The 22,322-nt window shown below is 52.2% G+C and overlaps 1 protein-coding gene across 2 annotated transcripts in view; it reads right to left on the reverse strand.

The window, feature by feature from the left end:
* TCF7L1 (transcription factor 7 like 1) overlaps positions 1-22,322 on the reverse strand; it is a 97,614-nt gene that overhangs the window by 6,110 nt on the left and 69,182 nt on the right. For both annotated transcript variants that reach the window (XM_074981617.1, XM_074981616.1), the window contains exons 4-8: positions 14,560-14,643; positions 9,669-9,801; positions 7,760-7,862; positions 1,914-1,997; positions 986-1,129 (exon numbers count right to left, since the gene is read on the reverse strand). In XM_074981617.1, the coding sequence (XP_074837718.1) occupies positions 986-1,129; positions 1,914-1,997; positions 7,760-7,862; positions 9,669-9,801; positions 14,560-14,643 (548 nt within the window). The remainder of the gene's footprint in view (positions 1-985; positions 1,130-1,913; positions 1,998-7,759; positions 7,863-9,668; positions 9,802-14,559; positions 14,644-22,322) is intronic.

The raw sequence follows: 22,322 nt of genomic DNA on the forward strand, positions 1-22,322 counted from the left end.
ACCTGCCCAGATGATCCCCTGCTAATTAAGGGCCAGGCACCCGCTGGTTTTTGCAGCGGGTAAGAGGGAGAGGAGAGAGCGGGGCTGCATCTCAGGGCACAAAGCACCGGGAACAACAGGTGGGAGGATAGGGAGGTTGGCAGAGCACTGCACAGGGCTGGAAGAGGCACGTCCCAAGCAAAGGCGGAGGAGAGGAGAGCAGGAAAGGAGACGCCCGGCCAGAAACGGGGCACGGGGTGAGCTGGGAGTGTGGGGAGAAGAGGAGGCTGCAGCGGGGAACACACAGAGGGAAGGAGGAAGGAAGGGGGGGGTTCGGAAAGGGGGATCTGAGGAGGAAGGTGGTCAGGGCAGCAATGGAAAGTCAGAGGCAGAAGCCCAACAGAGAAGGAGTAACAGGTAGGCAGCCACTGCCTGACCGAGGCACCGGCCTGTAATCCACAGGAGGTGGGTGCGGCAGGCTGCTACGGTAGCGGCACAGCACCATGGAAAGAGAAAAGCTGCTTAGTCGGCCACGGGTTAACCTATGGGACCTCACAGAGGGTTGGCACAAACGCCGCCTGAGCCCGGCAGTGACTGCAGAACGCTGCCTCGGCAGCTGCCGTGAGCTGAGGGGGAACGCCGGCTTGTGGGAGAGTCTAGTGAGCCGTCCCCGCTGCCCTCCCCGCAGAGCTTGGGGAGCCTCTGGGGCCATCTCCTCTGAGCGCCTGCCGCCCCGAGTTAACGCCTGCCGGGACTAGTGCAGAGCTTTCGGCAGAAGCTCCCCATGGGGCAGCCGGTGAGTCTCAGCACGGCCCCTAAGTCCTCTTCGCAGGCACTGGTTTCCAGAACACAGCCCCCCATCCCAGCCCTGTCACCCGCGCCTGCCTTCGTACAATGCCGCCTCGCTAGTTTGGCTGCACCCAGCTCGGCAGCTCCAGGCTGCTCGGGAGAGCCAGGCAGGGTCCCTGTCCCGCTTGCCACCGGCCCGTGCTGCTCAGGTACTTACGAATTCCCGCCCGGGCTCATGCTGGCCTGCGCAGGCTCCTGCTTGACGATGGGGGAGACGATGGTGGGGTGAGGGATTCCTGAAGGGTGGAGGCCGTGCGCGGAAGGTGGGACCATGTGGGGGGAAAACCGGCTGGACATCAGACTGCAGCGGGGGAAAGAGAACAGCAGGGCCCAGCAGTTACAAATAAACGCGAGTCTCTCCCCGCACCCAATGCCTCACACCTCACCTTTGGCAAACACCCTCCCCTAGGGACTCAATGTCCTACCCCTTGGTGTGGTGGAGGGCAGATCACCAGTGCCAGCTGAGGCTGGGTGAGAGGGGGAGCCAGACAAGATGGAGTTCATTTGCGCACTGCGTGGGAAGGGTCGGTGAGGATTAAATCATCCTCCGGCAACAAATGAGGAGCTTTGGAACAGAACCACCGGACGTTCAAATCAAGAGAAGAAGATGGCTGGGCCACACTCGCAGAAAACCGCCATCCAGCACCGTCTGTCCAGCTCACACGGAACCCGCCAGGAAAACACAAAAGAGGAAGACCTCGGACAACGTGGAGAAGATCTACTGAGACTGAAGGACAACAGCTGGGGTGCTCCTGGGGTCCGCTAGAAGTTCTGTCCCAAGACAGAGGGAAGTGGAGGAAATTCTAGATGACCTGTGCTCCAAGCTGAGTACAAGGGTTTAAGTCAAGTGAGTCCAACAATGCGGGGGCCTCACTGCACTCTGGGCCCCAACTTGGCCTGTTTTTCTGCACTTTGTGTCAAGGACCTCCCTGTGCTCTTCCATGGAGACTCCTATAACCATCCCAGCTGCCTTTACAAGGAAGGGGTTTTATCTCCTTGATGTTGGGGGTCTTCTGATCGCCTAGTTCTAATCCCGACTGAATGCTGCCCTGAGAGCATCCCTTCCTGCACTGGCATGTACTCACCTGGACATTGAGGCATTCATAGCTAGGGCAGGGTACGGGTGTCTGAATCCTCCGGAAGGAATGGAGTATACTGGCTGTCCTTGCCTAAAATGGACAAGCACAGAAAAACAGAAAGCCCATCACACTGGGGAGCCACAAGAACAAGGTTCCCTCTGATGATGTTATGAAGACACTGGTCTGACAATATAGCATCTCCTGTTCAACATTCAAGCACTTACTTTTGAACACCCAACTTGTATTGAAAATCAACAAGTCATTTCATCAAGTTTTCGAGTTCAAATTGAATTTAAAATGGTCCTTTGAAGGAACGTAGCTCCCTCAGTCCTTTGTGAGTGTCTCTTGAATTACTGTAACAATAAAATAACCCAATGCTCTTCAAACCTCGTGTATACACACATAAAACTCACAGGAATCTTGTTCCTCAGCTACAGCTAAAGAATTTTTGGGGTAAATTTTTGCCATTATGCTCCACAATGGAAAGTTTTTTCTTCAACAGAATAATGTTTTATTTCATTCCTCAAAGAACTTTGGCAAATTCTACCCGTCTCCTGGTTTTCTCAACAGGCCCGAGGGCGTGTCTTCCCTACAGGCTGAATCGAAGGACGTCCGTTCCTGGCCTCTGGCACAGACTAAATAAACCGACCGCCAATCACTCTCCCGTGGGGTGAACTCTGCTATGCCCCCAAAATGAGACGATTACAGGGAGCCAGTGAGAGTTTTTTCAGTCTGTGTGAGCCTGGCGGTGAGTATACCTCAGCTATGTCGATCTGTGTTACGCTACTAACGTGGTTCAAATGGCAGAGTGTAGATTAAACCATCCCAAGACAAAACGGCCTCTTAAAATGCCCTTTCCAAAATGGCCACCTATTGTTCCGATGGTACTGACACCACCGACTGCCCTTAGCAAAGATGACGGCTGCTGCTGTTCACCTGCTCATTTCTTCTTTCTGACACCTAAAACACTGGGGGTTTACTTTCGATCTGAGGTGGCTTCGCTCCAGCTGAGAACGCTGGGAATTGTGGCCGGTTATACGGAGGGCGTCTTAACTGAGGGCACCATGGAGCCTGGAGACCACTGAGACCTCCTGGCCATTGCCGTTTAGATAGAAGGAATTCCTCAGGAGTTTCTTGGAAAGCGACTTCATTCTGCAGCCTCAGCTGATCCCCACACAAATGTGGCAGCAGGGGAGGTGCCATCCCATCCCTGAGTGCGTGTGTGTATTTGGGGGACCAGGTGTGTGAGTGTATGCAGGGCAGCACGGCGGGAGGAACAGTTGTGATGCTTCTCCCAGCTGCTCGGATGATGCAAACCGGCCATAAAGCCGGCTTACCTGCCTAGGAGCTCAGGCTGCATTGCACTGCTCCAGAACAGCCTCCGGTAGTCGCAGCATAGCAGAGACTCTGCCCCTGAAAGTTTACTTCTCTAAAGGAGGCCGATTCTGTAGATCTTGAAATCCTTAGAAATATCCCATGGGAATGTTATCTGGGGTTCCCGATTAGGGCTCAGCTGTGCAATTTGCAATAAGCTCTTTAAAGACACAGGAAATACAGTAAACTCTTTCCTATGCAGCAGCCCTGGGATCAGGCAGTTGCCGGATATTGAAAGACTCTGGATAATAGAGAGATTTACCTAGCAATGCATAACACTGAAGAAAAACAAGAGTAAATATTAAGAAACAAACAAAAATGTATGCAGACAACTTTATTTACCAACAACACTAGTATTGTACACTGTAAACCTACACTGTATTAGTTGTACTTATTTTTATTTACTTTCACTATCCTGTCCTTATGGAAAACATAACTAAAATTTCACGTATGGTTAAAATGCCAGTTATATGAGATTTCCGGCTAACAGAATGCTGAATATGGAAGAGTTTACTGTACCTACAACATTATGTTAAGAGGGAGTCTAGGTTAAACATCTCTGTTATTAGCAAATACATTACAGGGTTGTTATAATCATCACAAACGGTTGCATTCTAAACCTCCCCTCCCAATTCAAAAGTAAAGCTAAATTTTTAAAGAAGAACCAAACATTTTACAGTATAGAAATGCACAGGGCTCCCACACAACCCTATTCTGCCCTGTATAACACAATAAGGAAGAAAAAAAATCTTGCGTCTCTATCAATATCAATTCAAATATGGAATCAGAAATCCTAAAGCACGTCATCACAGATCTATAGTTCTGACAAAAAGGGAGGATAAAGGAGGCAATAGACAAGGAGTGTGAAGAGGGTTGAAATGGATTTCCAAAAGCTGAGCCCGAGAGGCATAAAGATCAAATAACGGAAAATCTGTCAGTATATCAGAAAGCCTGTAACAGGGCTGGTTGGTCTGCTCGATCACCGGGATTTAAAATATACAATTAAGGAAGAAACAGGAACCACCAAGAAGCTAAATGGCTTCTGTATCAGCCTGGAGACAGACCCATCTTCGTCCCGTTCTTTCTGGGGAATAAGACGTGCTGTTAGTGACTGAAGCTTCGTCTTCACTAGGCAGGCGAGTCGACTGCAGATACATAATTCTAGTGACGGCAACTGCGTAGCTAGAATTAACATTGGCAATCAAGTTATGTGGCCGTTCTCACTAACGAAAATTAACGGGAGAGTTTCAGGAGTTGGACTGCTGACCCTAGGGAGGTGGATTTCGCACATCTCCACCAAGTGCATGAAATCGAACCCCCGGAAGATCGGCCCTGAGCAGGTCGATCTTCTGAACAATGGAGACATGGGCCTCAGGAGTTGGAAGCAGTGGGTGCGGGAACAAATTGGTGGTTTACCAGGCAGTAAGTCAAGAGAGCCACATGGTCCATGCAGGAGTTCTGCAGGAGTTCAGATATGAAGTGGCTGAGCTGCTAGCAGAAACACACAATCTCTCATTAACAGCAGCTACTGTTTCTGAGGATTGGAGGGCTGTCAAATGTCATAGCTGTGAGTTAAATAGGTTCAAAGGGTCACCCGGACAACAATATACGTGTTGGCCATCCAGCTGTACCTGGCAAATGCCTTGAAACAAAACTTACAACCGGAATAATAAAACGCGGAAAAGCATGACCAGGTCCCTGCAATAAACTGTCACACGACTTCATTGGGATTCTCTAAATATGACCAGTAGGGGATAAAAGAGAAGGTGACATCATTTATTTATGCACTGAAAAAAGGGCTTTTCGCCAGGTCTTTCAAGAGGCTACTACAGAAGCTGAAAGGACACGGGGTGAAAGGCAAAACAGTCATGGATCAAACCTGGCAGGAGAAACAGTGGGAAGAAGTGGATTAAAATAAATGTTAAAAGCCTGGCCCAGGGCCTGGTTTGTCTAATCTATTTATTAATGGCCAGGAAAGTGGTGTGGTCGTGAGAGGTTAGAATCTGTAGATACACACAAACTTACGGGTTGTACCCTCCTGGTATGGCACCCTCCGGACCTGAGCAGTCCCAAACCAGGGATTTTGCCAGCCCAGGGGAGGTTAATGCTCCCCAGGCTCCTGCTGGCTTCCCAGGCCTGGCCATGACCCCTCCTTCCTGGCCACCACTGGCCCTCCAGCCGCAGCTCGCTGCTGGCTCCCCAGCCCCCCGCCACCTCACTGGCTGCAGCTCCCTGCACCTCCCCAGCACGCTGATCATGGTTCCCCAGCCGCGGCTCCCACCACAAGATTCCCAGCTGGCCCCCTCTCCTTGCTGACAGGGCTCTCTGGTCCAGTAACATCTGGGGTCCTGCTGAACCATGAATGTCACTGGACTACCTGGATTTCAGAAGTTCAGCCTGTATGGGGTTTGATTAAGTCCAGACAGGACGGTGAGGAACTTCAGGTGAGTGGGAAACAAGCTGGAAAATTACACTGGACACTGAGAAATACAAAATATAACTCCTTGAAGGAAAACTGTTTAAAACACCTCGCAGAGTTTGGTACAGGTTGCACCATTCTCCTCTGGCACCCTCGGGGAAAGGAGAATTTGCCGGACCATGGAAGGGCAGTATTGTCTAGCACATTACCAACACTTCGACTGCTCACTGGGCTCTTAGAAATCCTTTGTAGGGGTAAATTGCAGCTAAAGAACAGCACAGAACACGGAGAGCCAGGACAGGTGGCCATAAGCAAATTTTATGAAAAGTTGGACACACCCATGGTAAGTGGTCCTCCAGCTAATTAAAATCATGCTGGTTTATGAATCTCGCCAGATGAGAGAGGTTCACCCTGTATCAACTCAGAAAAGGACCTTGGGTCTCTGTGGCCGTTTCTACACAGGCCACTTTCTTCGAAAGTGGCATGGTAATACACGGCCCGAAATATGCTAATGAGGCATGGATGCAAATTCCCTGCGCCTCATTAGCATACGGTCATGTGATTTGGAGTCTGGAAGACCGTTCTTCCGGACTCCAAAACACCATGTGGAAGCGCGGCCCTGGGGGAGCTTCCGGAAGGAAGTCCTTCCAGAGGCCCCGTCTTCCCAAAAATTTTTGGGAAGACGGGGCCTCTGGAAGAAGGACATCCTTCCGGAAGACCCCTGGAGGCCGCGCTTCTAAACTGCGTTTTGGAGTCCGGAAGAACGGTCTTCCGGACTCCAAATCACATGACCGTATGCTAATGAGGCGTGGGGAATTTGCATCCGTGCCTCATTAGCATATTTCGGGCCGTGTATTACCATGCCACTTTCGAAGAAAGTGGCCTGTGTAGAAACGGCTTGTGTGTGTACCACAACTCTGCTCCATGTGCAACCACGGTCAAACAGATACCCAGGCCGGCCGCCTAAGGGTACATTTACACTTCTACTCCATCTCCCGTCGACCTCCATCTGTGAAGACGGCCAGGTAAGTCGATTCCAGCTACGTAACTGCCATAGCTGGAATTGCGTATCTGCGATCGACTTTAAGGTCTGGCGTTGACCTGGCCTCAGGAACGGAACGGACACTAATAAAATACTGGAAAGCCGTTACAGAATCCAATGGGGCAGCCATGCCTGGATCCCATGTGCGGCACGGGGTTTCCCACTTCATGAAGGATGTTACAGAACTAGACAGGTTCAGAAAAGGGTGCTGAGAACGATCAAGGGCCTGGGAAATCTCTTTGACGATGAGAGATTGAAATGACTGGAATTGTTTCCCTTCGGAGACAGATGACTAAGAAGGGACAGGATAAAAGCATATAAACACATGACTGATCTAGAAGGGAGACTTTCAGCAACTGTTCTCCCCATATTGTAACACAAAGAACAAGGGGAGAGTTCCACACATGAAAAGAAACCACCTGTGATAAACCTGTGGAACTCCTCGCCACAGGAAGTCACTGAAGCTAGGAATTTCACAAGACGGAAAATGGGACTGCACATACAAATGAATAACAAGAAAGACCAGAGTTAGAGTAACAAATTTTGCAGCATCTTGGTAGGGATAGTAATCTTAGGTTTCAAGTTTAACCTGTTCTTGTGTCACTTTGAGGCAGTTAAAGTTGTTTGGATACCATATCTGCATTTCTAGAGCTTAACATACTTGGATCTCTTTTAAAGCACAATTAATCTTGGAATTCCCTGGTTCGGGGGCTACCTACAAGAGGCCTGCAATGGATTTGATCTTAAAAGACTCTCATATACTCTCCACCAGAATGATAGCTTAATATAGATTTTGTTGGTAATATCTCAATAAAAAAATGAAGTGAGTGTGGGCTGAGAGGGAACTCAGTGGATAATAATCCATAGCAGACACAGGGAACCTCTGCATAGAGCTGGGACAGGCCCAGCTGAGGCACCAATTCTGATTCACTCGGCTGGGAAGATGTGGGATTCTGCACACACCAAGGGGAATCTGCCACCAGAGGGGAAAGTTAAGGGGTGAATCTCGATCCTTACTGTGGTACCAGCCAGCCCAAGGCATGTGGGATTTGGCCAACAGCACCAGGAGACAGCGGGTAATAAGGAGACAGTTCTGAAGGGTGAGGTGGTCGTGGAATTCCTACGGTAGGGGAAGAAAAAAAAACAAGCGTTAAACCATTGTCACAGCAACCCTGGATTACAGCTGTCAGACTAGGGTGCTAGTGCTCCCTCCCCGGGACACCACCCCTGCCTTTAGTGAAGGCCTCGTTTCCACTTGCGATCGATTTATCATCCATCTTTCCACTGGTGATCCATTTATCCTGTCTACTGCAGACAGGATAAATCAACCTCTGAGCTTGCGCCCACTGATGGCGGTACTCCACCAAAACAAGAAGAGCAGCCAGTGTTGATGGGAGAGCAGCTCCTGCTGAATTTACCCCATGCAAGACACTTGTGATAGATACATCAACTGTTTGCGCGCACGCTCCTGTACCACGGAACAATACTTCTCTCTGGCTAGTCCAGGAAATCTGAGCTAGAGATGTTCTTCCCAAAAGGACCATCCAGACAAGCTGACTGAGCCCAGAGCTCGCCTGGAAGGAGGCAAGGCACCCCCCAGACGCACACAAGCAACAACCTTTAATGCTGCCCAACCACGCATACCAACGCGGCCTTGCAACTGAGGCTCAAAGCTACTAGCCAGTTTGTCCCCTCCCCATACTGCCTGCATTGCTACTGGTGACCTAGGGCCAGAGAAGGCTGTGGCCATGGGAAGGACATCAGTTCAGAGCATGTGAGCCTCCATATTGGATTACCACAGGACTTGCTGATTTCTACACAAGCCAGAGACCCCTTGGCCACAGACAGGCTTTAGAGGTAGATCTCTGCAAACCTGGGGATCTCCGCAGCTCATTTTTGCGACTACAGATACAAATTTTGTGTCCGTGCAGGGCTCTATTCCCAGGCCTCGGCCAAGATGCAGCATCAGGCACCTCGGAAGCCAGCAGGGTGCAGAAGCCCACCATGGGCAAGACAGCCTGACATGTAGGGGAGACAGCGGCAGGGGAACGTCGGACAGTCCTGGTTTTGCAGCCCTCGGAAGAGAGGGCCCTGGAGGACACTCTCACATCTGGAACGTCCTACCACTCTTCCGGCAAAGAGACAGGGCCACCGCTCGGCCAACAGGGACTCCTTTGGGCTGTAACCAACGCTCTGTCACCAGGAAACAGGCCAGATGTTCACCAAAGAGAACAGAGAAGGGTCTGATGGTAAAAACCATCCCAGTTGTCTGTTCCCTGGCCAGTACTGGCAATGTGCTTTGGCCGATGTGCCGGAGGAGGCTGGCCTGTGTTTCACTCCCCGCAGAAAGGCTGTGCCAGGCCAGGCAATCGAGCCACGGCATCACCGAATCAACAGCTGGTCCCTCAAACGGCAGTTCAAACCCCTTCCTTTGCACAGCAGCCGAAGAAGGTGGCCAACGCTGTGCCCAGCGAGGGCTGGTCTGGATCCTCTCTGAATGGAAGACGCTTGCCCCCAGAGACAAACACTGCATTGTGCCAGGTGGCTTGGTAACTTGCAATCTTCACGGCTCATCTGGCCAACAGAGAGGTGCCCCCCCATCTCCCACCCCAGCAAGCAGGTCGAGCATCTCGGTGGCCTTCTCACACAAGCTGGGCCTGGCATCGCCCCAGGCCCACCGCTGCTTTCATGTCAGCACAGCCAGGACCACAGATCTCTCCTGCGCAGCTTGTGGTCCAGCGGCAGCTCGCTGTTCAGACCAGGGGGCATTGCAAAGGTTTGGAAAGCCCTACAGCAAAACCCAGACAGGCCCAGAGATTTCCAGGGTCCTTGCTAGCCCCGTGCGTCTCTGCCCCATCTGTCCCTGTGTCCGAGCAGCACCCCAGGAACCCCCTCCCATGCCCACTTCTGCGCCCCCAGCGCTCACCCGTCTTTGGATCGATCTCTGGCGAGAGGTGGGACGGCGGCGAGCCCGGGGGGAAGTGGTCGTTGCTGTAGGTGATGAGCGGGGTCAGCGGGTGCATGTGATGGGAATGCTGCACCACAGGTACTTTGTTCGACTGCAGGAGAAAAGGGAGAAGAAAGCGCTCAGCGGCATGGTCGTCTGATGAGAACGCCAACGAGCAGGGGAGGAAGGGATCCGGCTGCAGGGACCCAAGTGGCTTAGGAGTCGAAGTCCCCTGCCCAACAGCCAGTGAGGGTGCAATTATCACAGGCAGCTAGCCAAGGCCCCGGTGAACCAGGCATTGAGGGGTCTGAGCCCCATGGATGTGCAATGAGATTTCGGCTCCTCAGTCCCAAAGCCACTGCTGGACGTGGGTCATAGGTGCCTTTGAAAGTTGCACCCTGGGTGCCCTGCAGTTAAGCGGCAGGGCTGGTGCATCCCAGAGCTGCTGCCTCTACATCAGTGGTGGGCAGTAATTTTTGTTGGGGGTGGGCACTGGAAGCTTTTGGCCAGTGGTCAGGAAGTGCCAAGGGGGTGTTGGGTCTGGCTTGGGGGCTGGATGCAGAAGGGAGCAGAGGAGAGTGGGGAGAGATGCCGGATATGTGCGGGGTCTGAGAAGGAGTATGGGTGATGGAGGTGGGGGTGTGACCTGGGCCAGGGGCTTGGGGGGCAGGGCTGGGTGGGGGTGAGGGGGCAGGGGAGGATTCTGGCCTGGGGGAGGGAGCTGTTATCTGGGGAGGGGGTTGCCCAGGGGCAGGAAGATGTGGTGGGGAGGGAGTGGGGTGGCAGAGGCAGGCTCTGGCCAGGAGGTGCTTACGTAGGTGGCTCCCTGCCGGCTGCAGCCCCAGATAGCTCAAAACTTCCGCCTGGTACGTGTGGCCGTCTGCTCCAGACATGGGCGGGAGAGGGGGAGACAAGCATATGTGCTGCCCCGCCCCCCACCAAAATCTCTCAGCTCCTATTGGCTGGAAACTGGCCAATGGAAGCTAAGAGATTTTGCTAGAGGGCAGGGCAGCGCACAAAGCCTCCCCCGCCAGGGTCTGGATCAGAGAGCTACATGGAGCAGGAAGCCGCTTGGGGCTGTGCTGTGCTGTGCCCAAGGATCTTGGCCACACCTGCCTGCCCCCACCAGCATCCCTCACCGCTCTCGGATGGAGGGTTGCAGGTCCGAGAGACGCCATTCCCGCCCCCAGCCCGTTTCCTGTCCTCCCAGCCTGGAACGTTCACTATGCGAAGTGACACAGTGGGATGCTCTGGAGGTCACCTCCCTCCCCAGACTCAGCTCTCGGGCACAGCAGGGCCCTCCCTCTTTATGGTCACGCCAACCCCGCCCCCCCATCGCCCACCACCAGGGATCGCCAGAGCCTCCACCTCTTGTGCCAGCTGCACCAGCTTCACACCAGCAACAGGCAAGTCACCCAACGGTTCTCACCATCATCCCAGCCCTGGCTGCCTGCATGCCAGATCCAACCCCACCGCCCTGGCCGCAGCTGTGTCCCGCTTCCCCCAGCCACAGCCCCTCGCGACGTGAGGAACCATCAGCCTGCGCTAGCTTGGGGGCTAAGAGGTCCATCCCGCCTCGATGCCCCTCCATCATGAGACTGGCTCCCCCAGGCAAAAGATCGGGGATGTGGCCTGCTCCACCTTGTCTTTCTCCGCCTCCCCTGCAGACAGCTCCCTCCACGGTTCCTCCAGCGCAGCAACGTGGCTCTCCAGATGTTGCACTTGGGCCCTGCAGTCCAGGAACTGCTCGCTCTGGGTACATACATGTGCCACTCTGCAGGTCGCTGCTGGCCGGTGGAGCTGACGAAGTCAGCTGCTTCGTTTGCAGAGCGTGCAAACGCTCCATGAGTGGGCATGCGCACACCAGCCTGGCATCTACCGCACACACGCCGTAGGCGGTTGTCAAGGGGGGCATCTCTGTGAAATCTACAGCAATTCTTTTCAGCCCAGTCCTGCTGTAGTCCACAGGAGAGCTACATCCAAGCCAAGTTCTCAGGTTTCAGATGCGACCCTTCCCCTGTTGCCTGCAGAGAAGTGTGACATCAGCCCACCCCCTAGAACTCGACACGCCTCAAGGGATCTCACTCCAACGTACAAGAATGAAAAATTCACGTTGGGCAGCAGCCAACCCTGGAAAACGTCAGACCCAGAGGCAAACGCTTTGCAAAGCTCACAGAGAGTGGGAACTGGGGGTTGTAACAGGCGCAGTTCTGCAACCTTAAAGAGAGAGGATGAAGTAAACAAGGACTGGCCAGGTTTGGGCGGGAGACGGGATCAAAGCAAACCCTGTGTGGGATGCAAGGAAGCCGGATCCAATCCCTCGCGTGCACCAAAGTTTCCAGTGAGAGGTTCAGGAACTCTCCCCACACAGAGCTAGCCAAACAGCCTTAGGCACAAGGTGAGTCTGCCCAGCTGCAGGACTGAAACAATGATCTCACAGAGGAAGGACTGGAGTCCCCAGAAGAAATGGAGATGGGGATTTCCTAATTCCATCTCAGCTCCCCAAGAAAATTATTCTGAACACTCCACCAAAGGTCATCAGCGAAGGAAAAAGTTAACGGGGGCTTGGGTCCTTTTTCGCTCTTAAATGATGGTTACAGGACACCTGAAACATTTTTCCCCACCCCTGCTTGCTTTTTCTATCGGAAAGACAAGTCTTGTGTGCCCTGGAAGATTCGGTGGCAACTGGGGAATGAATAAATTGCACTATTGCAGAAGAATGGAAGTGGAGAGCTGATCATTAGGAAATATCCACCTCATTTGCCTTTGGAGAGTCCAGCCCACGAGATCATGGCCCCACCCTTTTTAGTTCAGCTGATTAAAAATGCCTTGGGTTTTATTTGAAGCTTTTTGAACCTCCACTTTGTTCCAATGTTTAATAAGGAGGAAAAAAAAAATCTTCGTTAACTTCAGAACCCCCAGCTTCCAGTGAGTTCACACTAAAGATGGGACGATGCCTCAGAACAAAATTCTCAGACCTGGTACAAAGCAGGACCATGACCAAACACTTCCAAGCCTTTTTTCTGCAGCATAAAGCAGCAAAATACGGTCCAAGAACAATTACATAAAAATTCCTTTGCAGCCACTAACTGGGATCAGTGTTTGGTAGTGAACATGGAGAGACACACACAGAATGGGAACCTTGCTAAGCACTGGGAAACTGCAAAAACCACTGGGAATGCTGTGTACAATACCTCTCCCCAAGAGTAAGCACGTGGAAAGCCATGTGCCCACTATGCCCAAGGGCTGGGGGCTGCAACCTATGGCTCAGGAGACACATGTGGCTCTTTAAGAGCTTCCTTGTGCCTCCCAATGTTATAATTGCAAAGTTTAAAAACAATAACAACAAACCTCCTGATTATTTTCAATAAACGTTGAATGTCTAAAAGCCCCAGAAAGAACAACTCATATCTCAATAGCAAACGATATGTGATCTCATAACATTGAGATTACTCCCCCAGGCGTCCTCCAGAGGGAGAGAAGGTTCGGTAGTGAGTCAGGAAGACAGTGGTACAAACACACACATGTAAAGTGCGAGGAAATAGAATATGAAGAAAGTTTGTGAGAGTCCTGCAGTGAACATGTATCACATCACAAATCATTGTGTGCGCGCTGCTCTTCAAACAGGGACTAAAAAAAGTAGGGCTTGATGTGATTTATTACAGACCATCTCATACGCACACACATTGTGGCTCTTGAATTACTGAGGTTTATTTTACCAAATATGGCTCTTCTTCTTCTTTTGGTTGCTGACCCCTTCCTGAGGGCCTAGGGGCCACTGAGTGACCCAAGGCCAAAATGCTCTTAACTCCGATGCCTGAAATTTAAGACACCTTGAACTCATGCAACACTTCAACACCAGCATAGAACTGGCTACAGAGGTGGTAGACTCTCGGTCCTCAGAACTTTTTAAGGCAAAGAGCCCTCAAAGAGCAGGGTGAGACCAGATGACCTCCTGAGGTCTCTTCCAACCCGAATCTTCTGTGATCCCATGATTCTGCAGGACGTGGTACACACAGCAGGTTCACTGAAGGCAGTAGGAACTGTGTTCTTGACCGCTCTGAAAACTAAACCTCTTACTTAGGTGCCTAATTTTAACTCAGCACACTTGAAAAAGTCGTCCTTCGGGTGGTATTGCGACCCCTGATCTGCCTTTTTCTTGTGGCTCAGGCTGGTCACTTGATACCACTCCAGGTGCAGGCACCAACACAAACCACTTCTTTCTCCTCTTTTGTTGTTTGCAGGGGTGTAGCCCCGCTGACCCCAGGATACAGGAGAGATAAGGTGGGTGAGGTCATATCTTTCACCGGACCAACTGCTGTTGGTAAAGGAGGCAAGCTTCCCAGCTCCACAGAGCAGAAGAGATCAGAAATATTACCTCACCTGCCTGGTCTCATTTTCTCTTGTCCCTCAAAATTGATGCTAGCATGTTTACTTCCTGTTTGACATGTTCACAGATTCTAAGACCAGAGGGGGACCTTCTGCAGTCATCTGAGCTGAGCTCCTGTGCAGAACAGGCCCAAGAATGTCACCCTGCGATCCCACCACCTAAGGCCTCCCGGCTGAGTATATTTTGGAAAGAGATGCCACATCCCTAAGTCAGCTGTTCCACTGCTTAATTAGCCTCCCTAAAAACTTGGCTCTTTATTGTGTCATTTCAGGGAGGTGTGTGTGACCCTGGGGAGATACACGAGAGACCCAAATGAGGTGAGTGTTGGGTGGAGATTCTGCCTGTGATTAGTGCCTGGCCAGGTGGCCTTGGCACAGTGGGAGGAAGAAGACACAAGCTGCCCAGACCATGCCTGCTGGGAATCCTCCAGCCCATGCTGTTCAGGAGATTCAGAGGATAATCCAGCAGAAAAGCACTTACTAAGTGTGCAGGTGATGGAGATCTGCTGTCCTTCAGCGTAGCCCCAGCTGGAACATCGAGAAGCGGCCACTTCATCTGCAGGTACTGGAAGAAACCCAGACGTAAAAGGATGAAACAGCAACTCTGAGGAACGGGTACTCCCCAGGCCCAGCTGCTTGCACGAGAGGGACTTGCAGAGCATGTCAGAAGTTTGGCATTTACAATGATTTTGAAGGTCAGTGGAGGGTTACACAAGAGTACCGTCCTACCAAACTATAACCAGCCATAACAGAGCAGACCTGGAGGAATTGTCAGCTTGTGAGTGTCACTTAGCCAGCTCCGTTAGGAGCTCCGGGGAGGCAAAAGTATTTTGCATTAGGGTAATACACTTCCTTGCCAGCACCAAACGGGGGTTCCCATGGCCAGGTCCTCCCAGTCAATGACTCGGTCGCTCCGCTGAAGGTAGGGAAAGGGAGCACTTCTCTGCTCGAGAGCCCCCAGCACAGAGTGGCACACCCTGGGCACAAGAACTCTTAAGCTGCACCCACACCACCTCCACTTCGTTCGTTACGCAGCCTGCTCCCGTATCACAGCCTACAGAAACCACGCTCCTCTGTAGTTCCCCCCCACGGATCATTCCAAAACCTCCTGCTTGTCAGCGACAGGCTGTGACTAGCTAACCTCCTCATCACACCAGGGGCTGGCAGGATCTACAGGTCAGGTGCGAATCACCCCACCAGTAGTGGTCCCACGCACCACACTGGCGTCACAGGTTTCCATGCACCGTGGAGCTGTACGCAACACAGCCACCAGTTCCAATGGCCAGGAATTTTTTTCACAGCCCTCCCCCGCCTCCTCCCTCTCCATTTAAGAGGGAGGCAACTCAGGGCAGCCTGGAAAATCTGCACACGACCCCGCACCTTGGAAATCTGGCCGGCAAATGAAAAAGTGCCGGAGAAGGGATGCTCTTCTCACTAGGTGCTTGAGACACCCAGAATCTGATGCACGCAGCTGAGATCTGCAGGGGGTATCAGGCATCATCCAGCAGAGCTGAGCTGAGAGAGGCCAAGCAAATGGTCAGAGAGATCATGTTCCCAGGGGGTCATTCCTCAAAGGGGCTGGCGTTGTCCCTCAGCGAGTCTGGTAGGACAATCCCACTCTTGTTCTGCCCCTTAATACTCACTCCGACCCACCACTCCTTCACTGTTCTTGTGTGTTGCATCCTGCCCCCACCTGCAAAAACCTTAGATCTCACAAGTCCCACAAGGGATGCAAATTCCCCCACGCTCTTAAAGAAAAAAACACACACGCAGAAAAACCACTTGGTCATTTTACACACACACACACACACACACACACACGCAGAGCCATACTGACATCAGGTATAACGTTTACCACTAAAAGAATAAAACAAATCTCACTTTCACTGTGTAAAAATCCACTTTAAATCTTCTTCAACCACTTTTAACTCCTGTTATAATGGATATGTAACCTCTCCCCATCCCTCATCTAAATTGCAGCATGAAAACCTTTCTTTTAAACAAGAAGACTTTGCTTTGCAGCGCTGAAGTTCTAGTTAACGGCCAACTGATGAGCAGGTTACGATTTTCCTGCAAATTACTGCTGATTGGCTACTTTGCCACACAGTACATTTTACCTGCTAAGCCCCCATTAAGACAGGGGGTCCTGCAGGGCCCCAGTCCCACTACAGAGCTCTAGACCAAGTGGTTCCCAACCTGGCGTCCACAGATCCCAGGGGGTCCATCAGGGTATTGCAGAGGGTCCGTGCAAAACATAAAGATAAATAAAAACGATGGCAGAAAATAAGTTGTAAGCAAATTGCCACGTTACAATCAAATATTATTTTTAAATTGAGTAACTTCCAATAACGTTATTAATTGCTGTCTGGGAATCTACATTGTGGTTCCCTTTTTCACGTACTGAAATGCACATGGCGGTTAGAATTAACTTTGCAGGGGTCTGCGAACGGCTTGGGGGGCGAGCGGGAGTCCATGAATGGTTTGGGGGTGGCGGGTCTGTGTTCGTGGAAAGGTTGGGAAGCGCTGCTCTAGAGTGAGGTCTGCCAAGCAGCAGACAGCTCGCTCCCCCATGCTGGACGGGGAGCTTAGACTGGAATCTTTCCACCTGGGACCTTTGCAGGACAGGATCTGGCTTTGCATGTGGTACAGGCTGAGGCGCATTGTCAGCGCTGAAACACGAAGCACTTGAGTCAGAGCTAACCTCAGTCTTTGCGCCGGGCGGAGGTTCTGGAAGCTCTTGCTTCATTCCCTGCTCCCTCTTCTTCCTGCTCTGGGGGAGGGATGCTGAAGTGGCTGGTGCTGTCTGCATCCCTTCTGGAATGCCGCTGCCCGGCTCTCGCAAGGGAACAGAGCCGCTGCCTGGTACCTGGCTCTGGCGAGGGAACAGAGCTGCCACGTGGCACCTGGCCCATCAAAGTGCAACTCGCAGACCTCTTGCCTTGTAGGTGTTGCTATTTGGCCCTTTCCCTGACTTAAGTACACCCCTCCTCCAAGTACAAGTCACCGGTGTCCCTCTGGAAAACTACTTGAGTAAAAGTGCACATGTGCCATCTTTTATTGTACTCAAGTACCCGGACGCGAAAGCAGCTGCGCTTTTACTCAAGTAACTTTTTGGGTACTTTGCTCACCTCTGCTCCTAGCACAGCCTGAAAGGGCCTCACCCATTTTAGCTTGTCTTTGGTACATGCGTCATCCTCACCTTGCACTCAACTCTGGCTCTCTCCGCACATGCCTGACCAAGTACTCTTCCCTTCCCTGGACCCATGAGCCTAACAAGCAGACCCCCAGCACAAACAACCCTGGGATCTGTCTGCCTCTCACAAGGAGGACAAGGCTGACCTCCTCCACGGCCGTCTGAACCAGAGGGCTCATGCTGTGCAAGGGGCTCTCATATTCTCCACTTGTTTGGTTTAGCTGATAGAACATGCTGGTCCCTGGGACCAGCGGGCAAGAGATTAGAGAGCAATAGATTTAAATTCAAGTGCTTGGCTCTTTTCTGTGCTAACACCACTGCATTTCCAAGGAGGATGGACTGCGGCGCAGTGGTTAGGGGCTAGCTTAGGATTTCCACCACAGACTCCCTGGTGGGCCCTGGGGAAGTCACCAAGGATCTGTCTGCACTTTACAGGTGGAGTCAAAGCTTTGTCAATCAATGCACTGGAGGTTGATTTAATGGGTCTAGCAAAGAGCTGCTAAATCAACTGCAGATCACACTCCGCCAAATCACATATTCCACTGGAAAGAGAAAAGTAAGTGGAGTCGATGGGAGAGGGCCAGCTATGGCCCAAATCAGTGCGGATCCTGGGTAAGTAGATCTAAGCTACATTGACTTGAGTTACACAACTAAATTGTGTCACTTGGCCTGACCAACAGCTATAGTGCAGACAAACCCTTTGCCTCTCTGTGACTCGGGTTCCCACCTGCCCAAGGGAATAACATTTCCCTACCTCTCAGAGGTGGTGTTAGGAGAGACCCATTAAAGGCTGTGCGTTGCTCCAATACTACAGTGACAGATTGAGATAAATACTTTAGAGCAGGCGCAGGTTACAGCCAGGAACTGGTAAGCATGTGTTGTAGGAGCCAGAGATCCAGCTGGAAGAAGGGCTCGGTTGGGTCTTGCTTGGAAATTCCCTCAGTCCCCAACCGATCAGTAGTGATTTTAGGGGGCATGCACAGGGGTAAGGCAGCACACCCATGGGGGAGCGTGAGGGAAAGGCCCGAGTGATTCCTGGGGCACTGCCGTGTGTGGCGTTTTCTTGGTTTCACCACATCTGATGCTAGGATGAGCCTGTGTGAAGTCCTCATATAATTCTGAAAATGTATTGATTGTTCAAGCCAACGAGCCACAGTCAACTGGCCAAATAGCCACGTGTGGCTAGTGCAGGGGTGGGCAAAATCACGCCCAGAGGTTGCATCCGCCCAGCCAAGCATTTCTCGCCCAGCTGATGAGCAGAGCGTGCGTACTTACAGCCAGCAGCATGTGTTCAGCCGCCCTTCCTCCCACCTTGTTCCGCCTGCGACTGAGCCGCTCCTAGGATTCTCCTGCTAGCTGCGCAGAGGGGGAGGAGGGGAGAGGGTCCTAGTGAAGTCAGGGTGTTCCCCTGCCCCTGTACCCCATCCCTGCAGAGCCCGGAGAGGGAGACACACAGAGGAGCTGCAGCAGTCTGCAGCATGGATGGTGAGTGACTCAGGCTGCAGAGCAGGGGAGCAGGGAGACAACAGAGCAGGAGGGAGCTCTGCTAGAGACAGAGGGGGGCTTCGTCTAAGAACCTTACCCAGCCAGCACAGCCACTCTGTCACCGTCACACACACCCAGGCACTGTCACATATACACGGCACAACACAGCGTGTCACAGTCTGTCTCTCACGCCCAGAGGCTGCGTCTACACTAGGAACTAACTTTGAAGTTAACTTCTCGAAGTGGGGCACTACGTCAAGTAGCCAGCAGAGAGTCTACACCCACCTTCCCCAGCTTCGGAGTCCTTACTCCATTCCCGGGAATGGACTAGTGCCTTACTTCCAAGTTTGCCTTCGAAGCAGGGTGCGTGTAGACGCTCAGCTTCTAAGTCTGTTACTTCGAAGTAAGCGGCTTCGAAGTTATTTTTGTAGCGTAGACACAGCGAGAGTGTTTCTCTTTCACACTCACACTCTGTCTCTCTCGGTCGCTCCCAGCCCCACTCTTCTGTCCAGGGACCAAAAGCTGGTGCACAACTGGGACCAAAGTCATAGTACTCTGCAAAATAATTGTCCACCCCTGGGCTAGCGCGTTGGACACCAAGGCTCTACTGCTTAAGCTAAAAGCCAGCTGGCTCGCAGCTCAGGCTGTAGACGACTCATTCTTTCTCTTTGTGAGTGATCTAGGTGCCAGTTGGTGGTGGGGGTTAAATACTTCCATAGCTCAGGAAGCACATCCAAAGCTTCAGAGACCCAGCTGAAACCCCGGCCCCCCTTGTAACGCCAACAGGTGGAACCAAACCTGGGACCTTTGTGCACGAGCCTCTGCCACTTGAGCGAAAAGCCAGCTGGATCTCAGCTAAAGCTGTAAAGGAGACTCGTTCTGAGCACCACAACAGGGGTCGGTGACTCACAACTAGTGGGTGTGTGGGTTACACCAATAAGATACAGAAGCAGCCACATAAATACAGCTGCTCTTCCTTGCAGAAAGCCTACTGCTCCCAATGATAAAAGGCAGCCCCGCCCCTTTTTTATTCTTTTCTTGTTGAAGCTGAAATTTGCAAAAAGGCCCAGGCCATGCTTGTGGAAGAAGCTTCAAATTTTCCAGGGCCTGGGCTTTTGTGAGACAAATCCAAAAAATGAGATACCCCGAGGGGAGATCGCCTGAACATTTGATTGGCCTTTAAAGAGGGAGTGTCTTATTTTTGAACCTACTCTTGGCAACTGAGAAGCAAAACAGCAAGCATGAATTGAAATCCTTACGTACACGTCTTGCTGCAGCTTCTGTCCTCTAGAGCCTACTGCTAGGACTGCCTTGCAGACTTGGATATAGCTTGGAGACAAAATAAAGGTACATGGTGTAATGCCAACAGACCTGGGTTGCCAGCACCAGGGATAGAACCTGCAAACATAAGGTCTAAAGCCCTGCACGCCACCTCATGATCTAAGGCCAGCTGGCTCTCAGCCAAGGCTGTAGGGTACAGACTTCACTCACCCCAGATGAGGGCTCAGTACTACAACTGTATTGTATTTTTCAGGGGAAGGATCAGCTCATTCCACACCAAGCAGTTGGATGGAGCGTGAGCTGTGATATGCCTGGATTTGGGAGTGTGGAGTGGGTGAGTTGCAGCTGTGCCCTGGAATTTCCCAAACATACAAATCTTCATGATGTAAAACAGCTGGGAGGAAATCCCAGCATGCCCCGCACCCAGGCAGGGCAACCAATAAGCTAAATGGGAGATTAACCCTCCAGGTTCTTCCCTCGATGTACAGTGCCACACGCAGTGCAGACATACGTGAGTCTCCAAAAAAATCTCCAGCTAGCAACTGCAAACCCCAAGCACAAACAAGAGCAGGAAGACCAGCTTGGCCCCCTCAAATGAGCTGCAATCCACCTCTGCATCAGGTCCAATCAGACAAGGGCCAAGAAGGAAGTGCTGTCCGTGAGCCCATCACAGCAACTGTACATGCAGCACCAGCCTGGGGCAAGGTGAGCCCCGTCATCGACAGAGGCCCAAGTTTCTCTCGCCTCTCTCCCCGATGCCTGGCTTGGAAAGGGGCAAGAGGTGTGAAGAGGCTATTTCTGAACGCTCCCCCTCATCTATTTTTGAATGATAAAAATAAATTGCCGCTTTTGCCCCCGGGATGCAGGGACAACAGTTAAAAGGCAACAACTCAGTGAAAGCATTCGACGGGGACAATCCTTGTCAAATGGGAACAGCCCCCACCTCCCAGCTCTCTTGGTGCCCGCCCCAAACCAGCACTTGGATGCAGAGCCTCTGGCCAGGCTGAGCCCAGGCCAGACGGGGAACTCTTTGGAGAATCTGCTTCTTCTCTGTATCACCCACAGTCGGGGGCATCTGCCCTCAGGATGTCGGCTCAGACCATGACCTTGAGCTCCTTTTAAGACTCTGCTTCAGACTCAGGTCTTCCAACAGTGGGGGGGGGGGTGCAAATAAGCCCGCTTCCTGCTGGGACTGGCCAGGAGACTTTCTTTCATAGCACAGGGCACAGCCCTGGCCATGGAATCACCAGGCTTGAGAGCTTCCAATGTCCCAGCACCAAGACCTCTTGGGCCACCGCCACCTGTCTGCTTAACAAAACCCCAGAAGGGTTGCAGCCCACGCACTGGCTCCGTATTCAGAGCCCCTCCGAGATCAGTACTCCTTCCCCGAGAGACGCCTCCATCTCCACAAACACGACCCGCCAGAATCGCTCCCTCACGGAAGCCATGAACCTGCCGACCCTCGGGGCAGACCTGAGACTGACCCAGACGGTGGAACTCATTGCCACAAGCACCCCAAGTCTCAGCACTCAGAGCTTAATGCAGAACGTCCGTCTCTGACTCAGTTTCCCTGCAGTAAGTTCTCTATCCACACACACCAAACCTTCATGAGCTAAACAAACTGGTTTTCCTTCAGGCTGAGACGGAGGCAGGGGAGAGAGGCACTTATTTCTATTTTCAGTCGCTTGAACTCTGCCTCTGTTTCTGCCTCACTGTGTGGCTGTGCCTTGCCCGGGGGGGCCCGCGGGAGGTCTCTGAAACAACAAGCAAGGTTTGGAATACGGGGAGACCACACAGCAGGGAGCAATGGAGAGGGTGCAGTGAGGAGGGAGATTGGAAAGTTACCACGCTTCAGAGGAAGCCTCACTAGGGACGACTCTCCTTTTGGCTTGCCCAACACATCCCCCTGTTGTCTCGGCCTCTTCAGCGGCGCCTGTGTCTCTTGGGCAGGTCACGAGCAGCACCAGGTGCTTCATCAGCGCTCAACGAAAAATAATGGGTGCACACATCAGTGAGAGCTCATGTGCTTTGGAGGGAGGTCACAGGAGGAGCAACCCTGCCTCTAAGACCTAGGGCAATGGTTTTCCCCTAGGACGCAGCCCCCAACTCACAGCCCCCAAACTGTTCAGACCCCCATCACCTTCCCAGGCGCGTGGCGGACCCCCATCAAAGCCAAGTCGAGCAGCTCGGGGCACTTTGTTACAGGAAAAAGGAAACCACGACATAGACTTTCACAAGTAACGTGACTGGAGAGAATAAATTTAAACTTACCAATCGATTGTAAC

The sequence above is a fragment of the Carettochelys insculpta genome, chromosome 31, assembly GCF_033958435.1.
Source record: "Carettochelys insculpta isolate YL-2023 chromosome 31, ASM3395843v1, whole genome shotgun sequence".
NCBI classification, from domain to species: Eukaryota; Metazoa; Chordata; order Testudines; family Carettochelyidae; genus Carettochelys; species Carettochelys insculpta.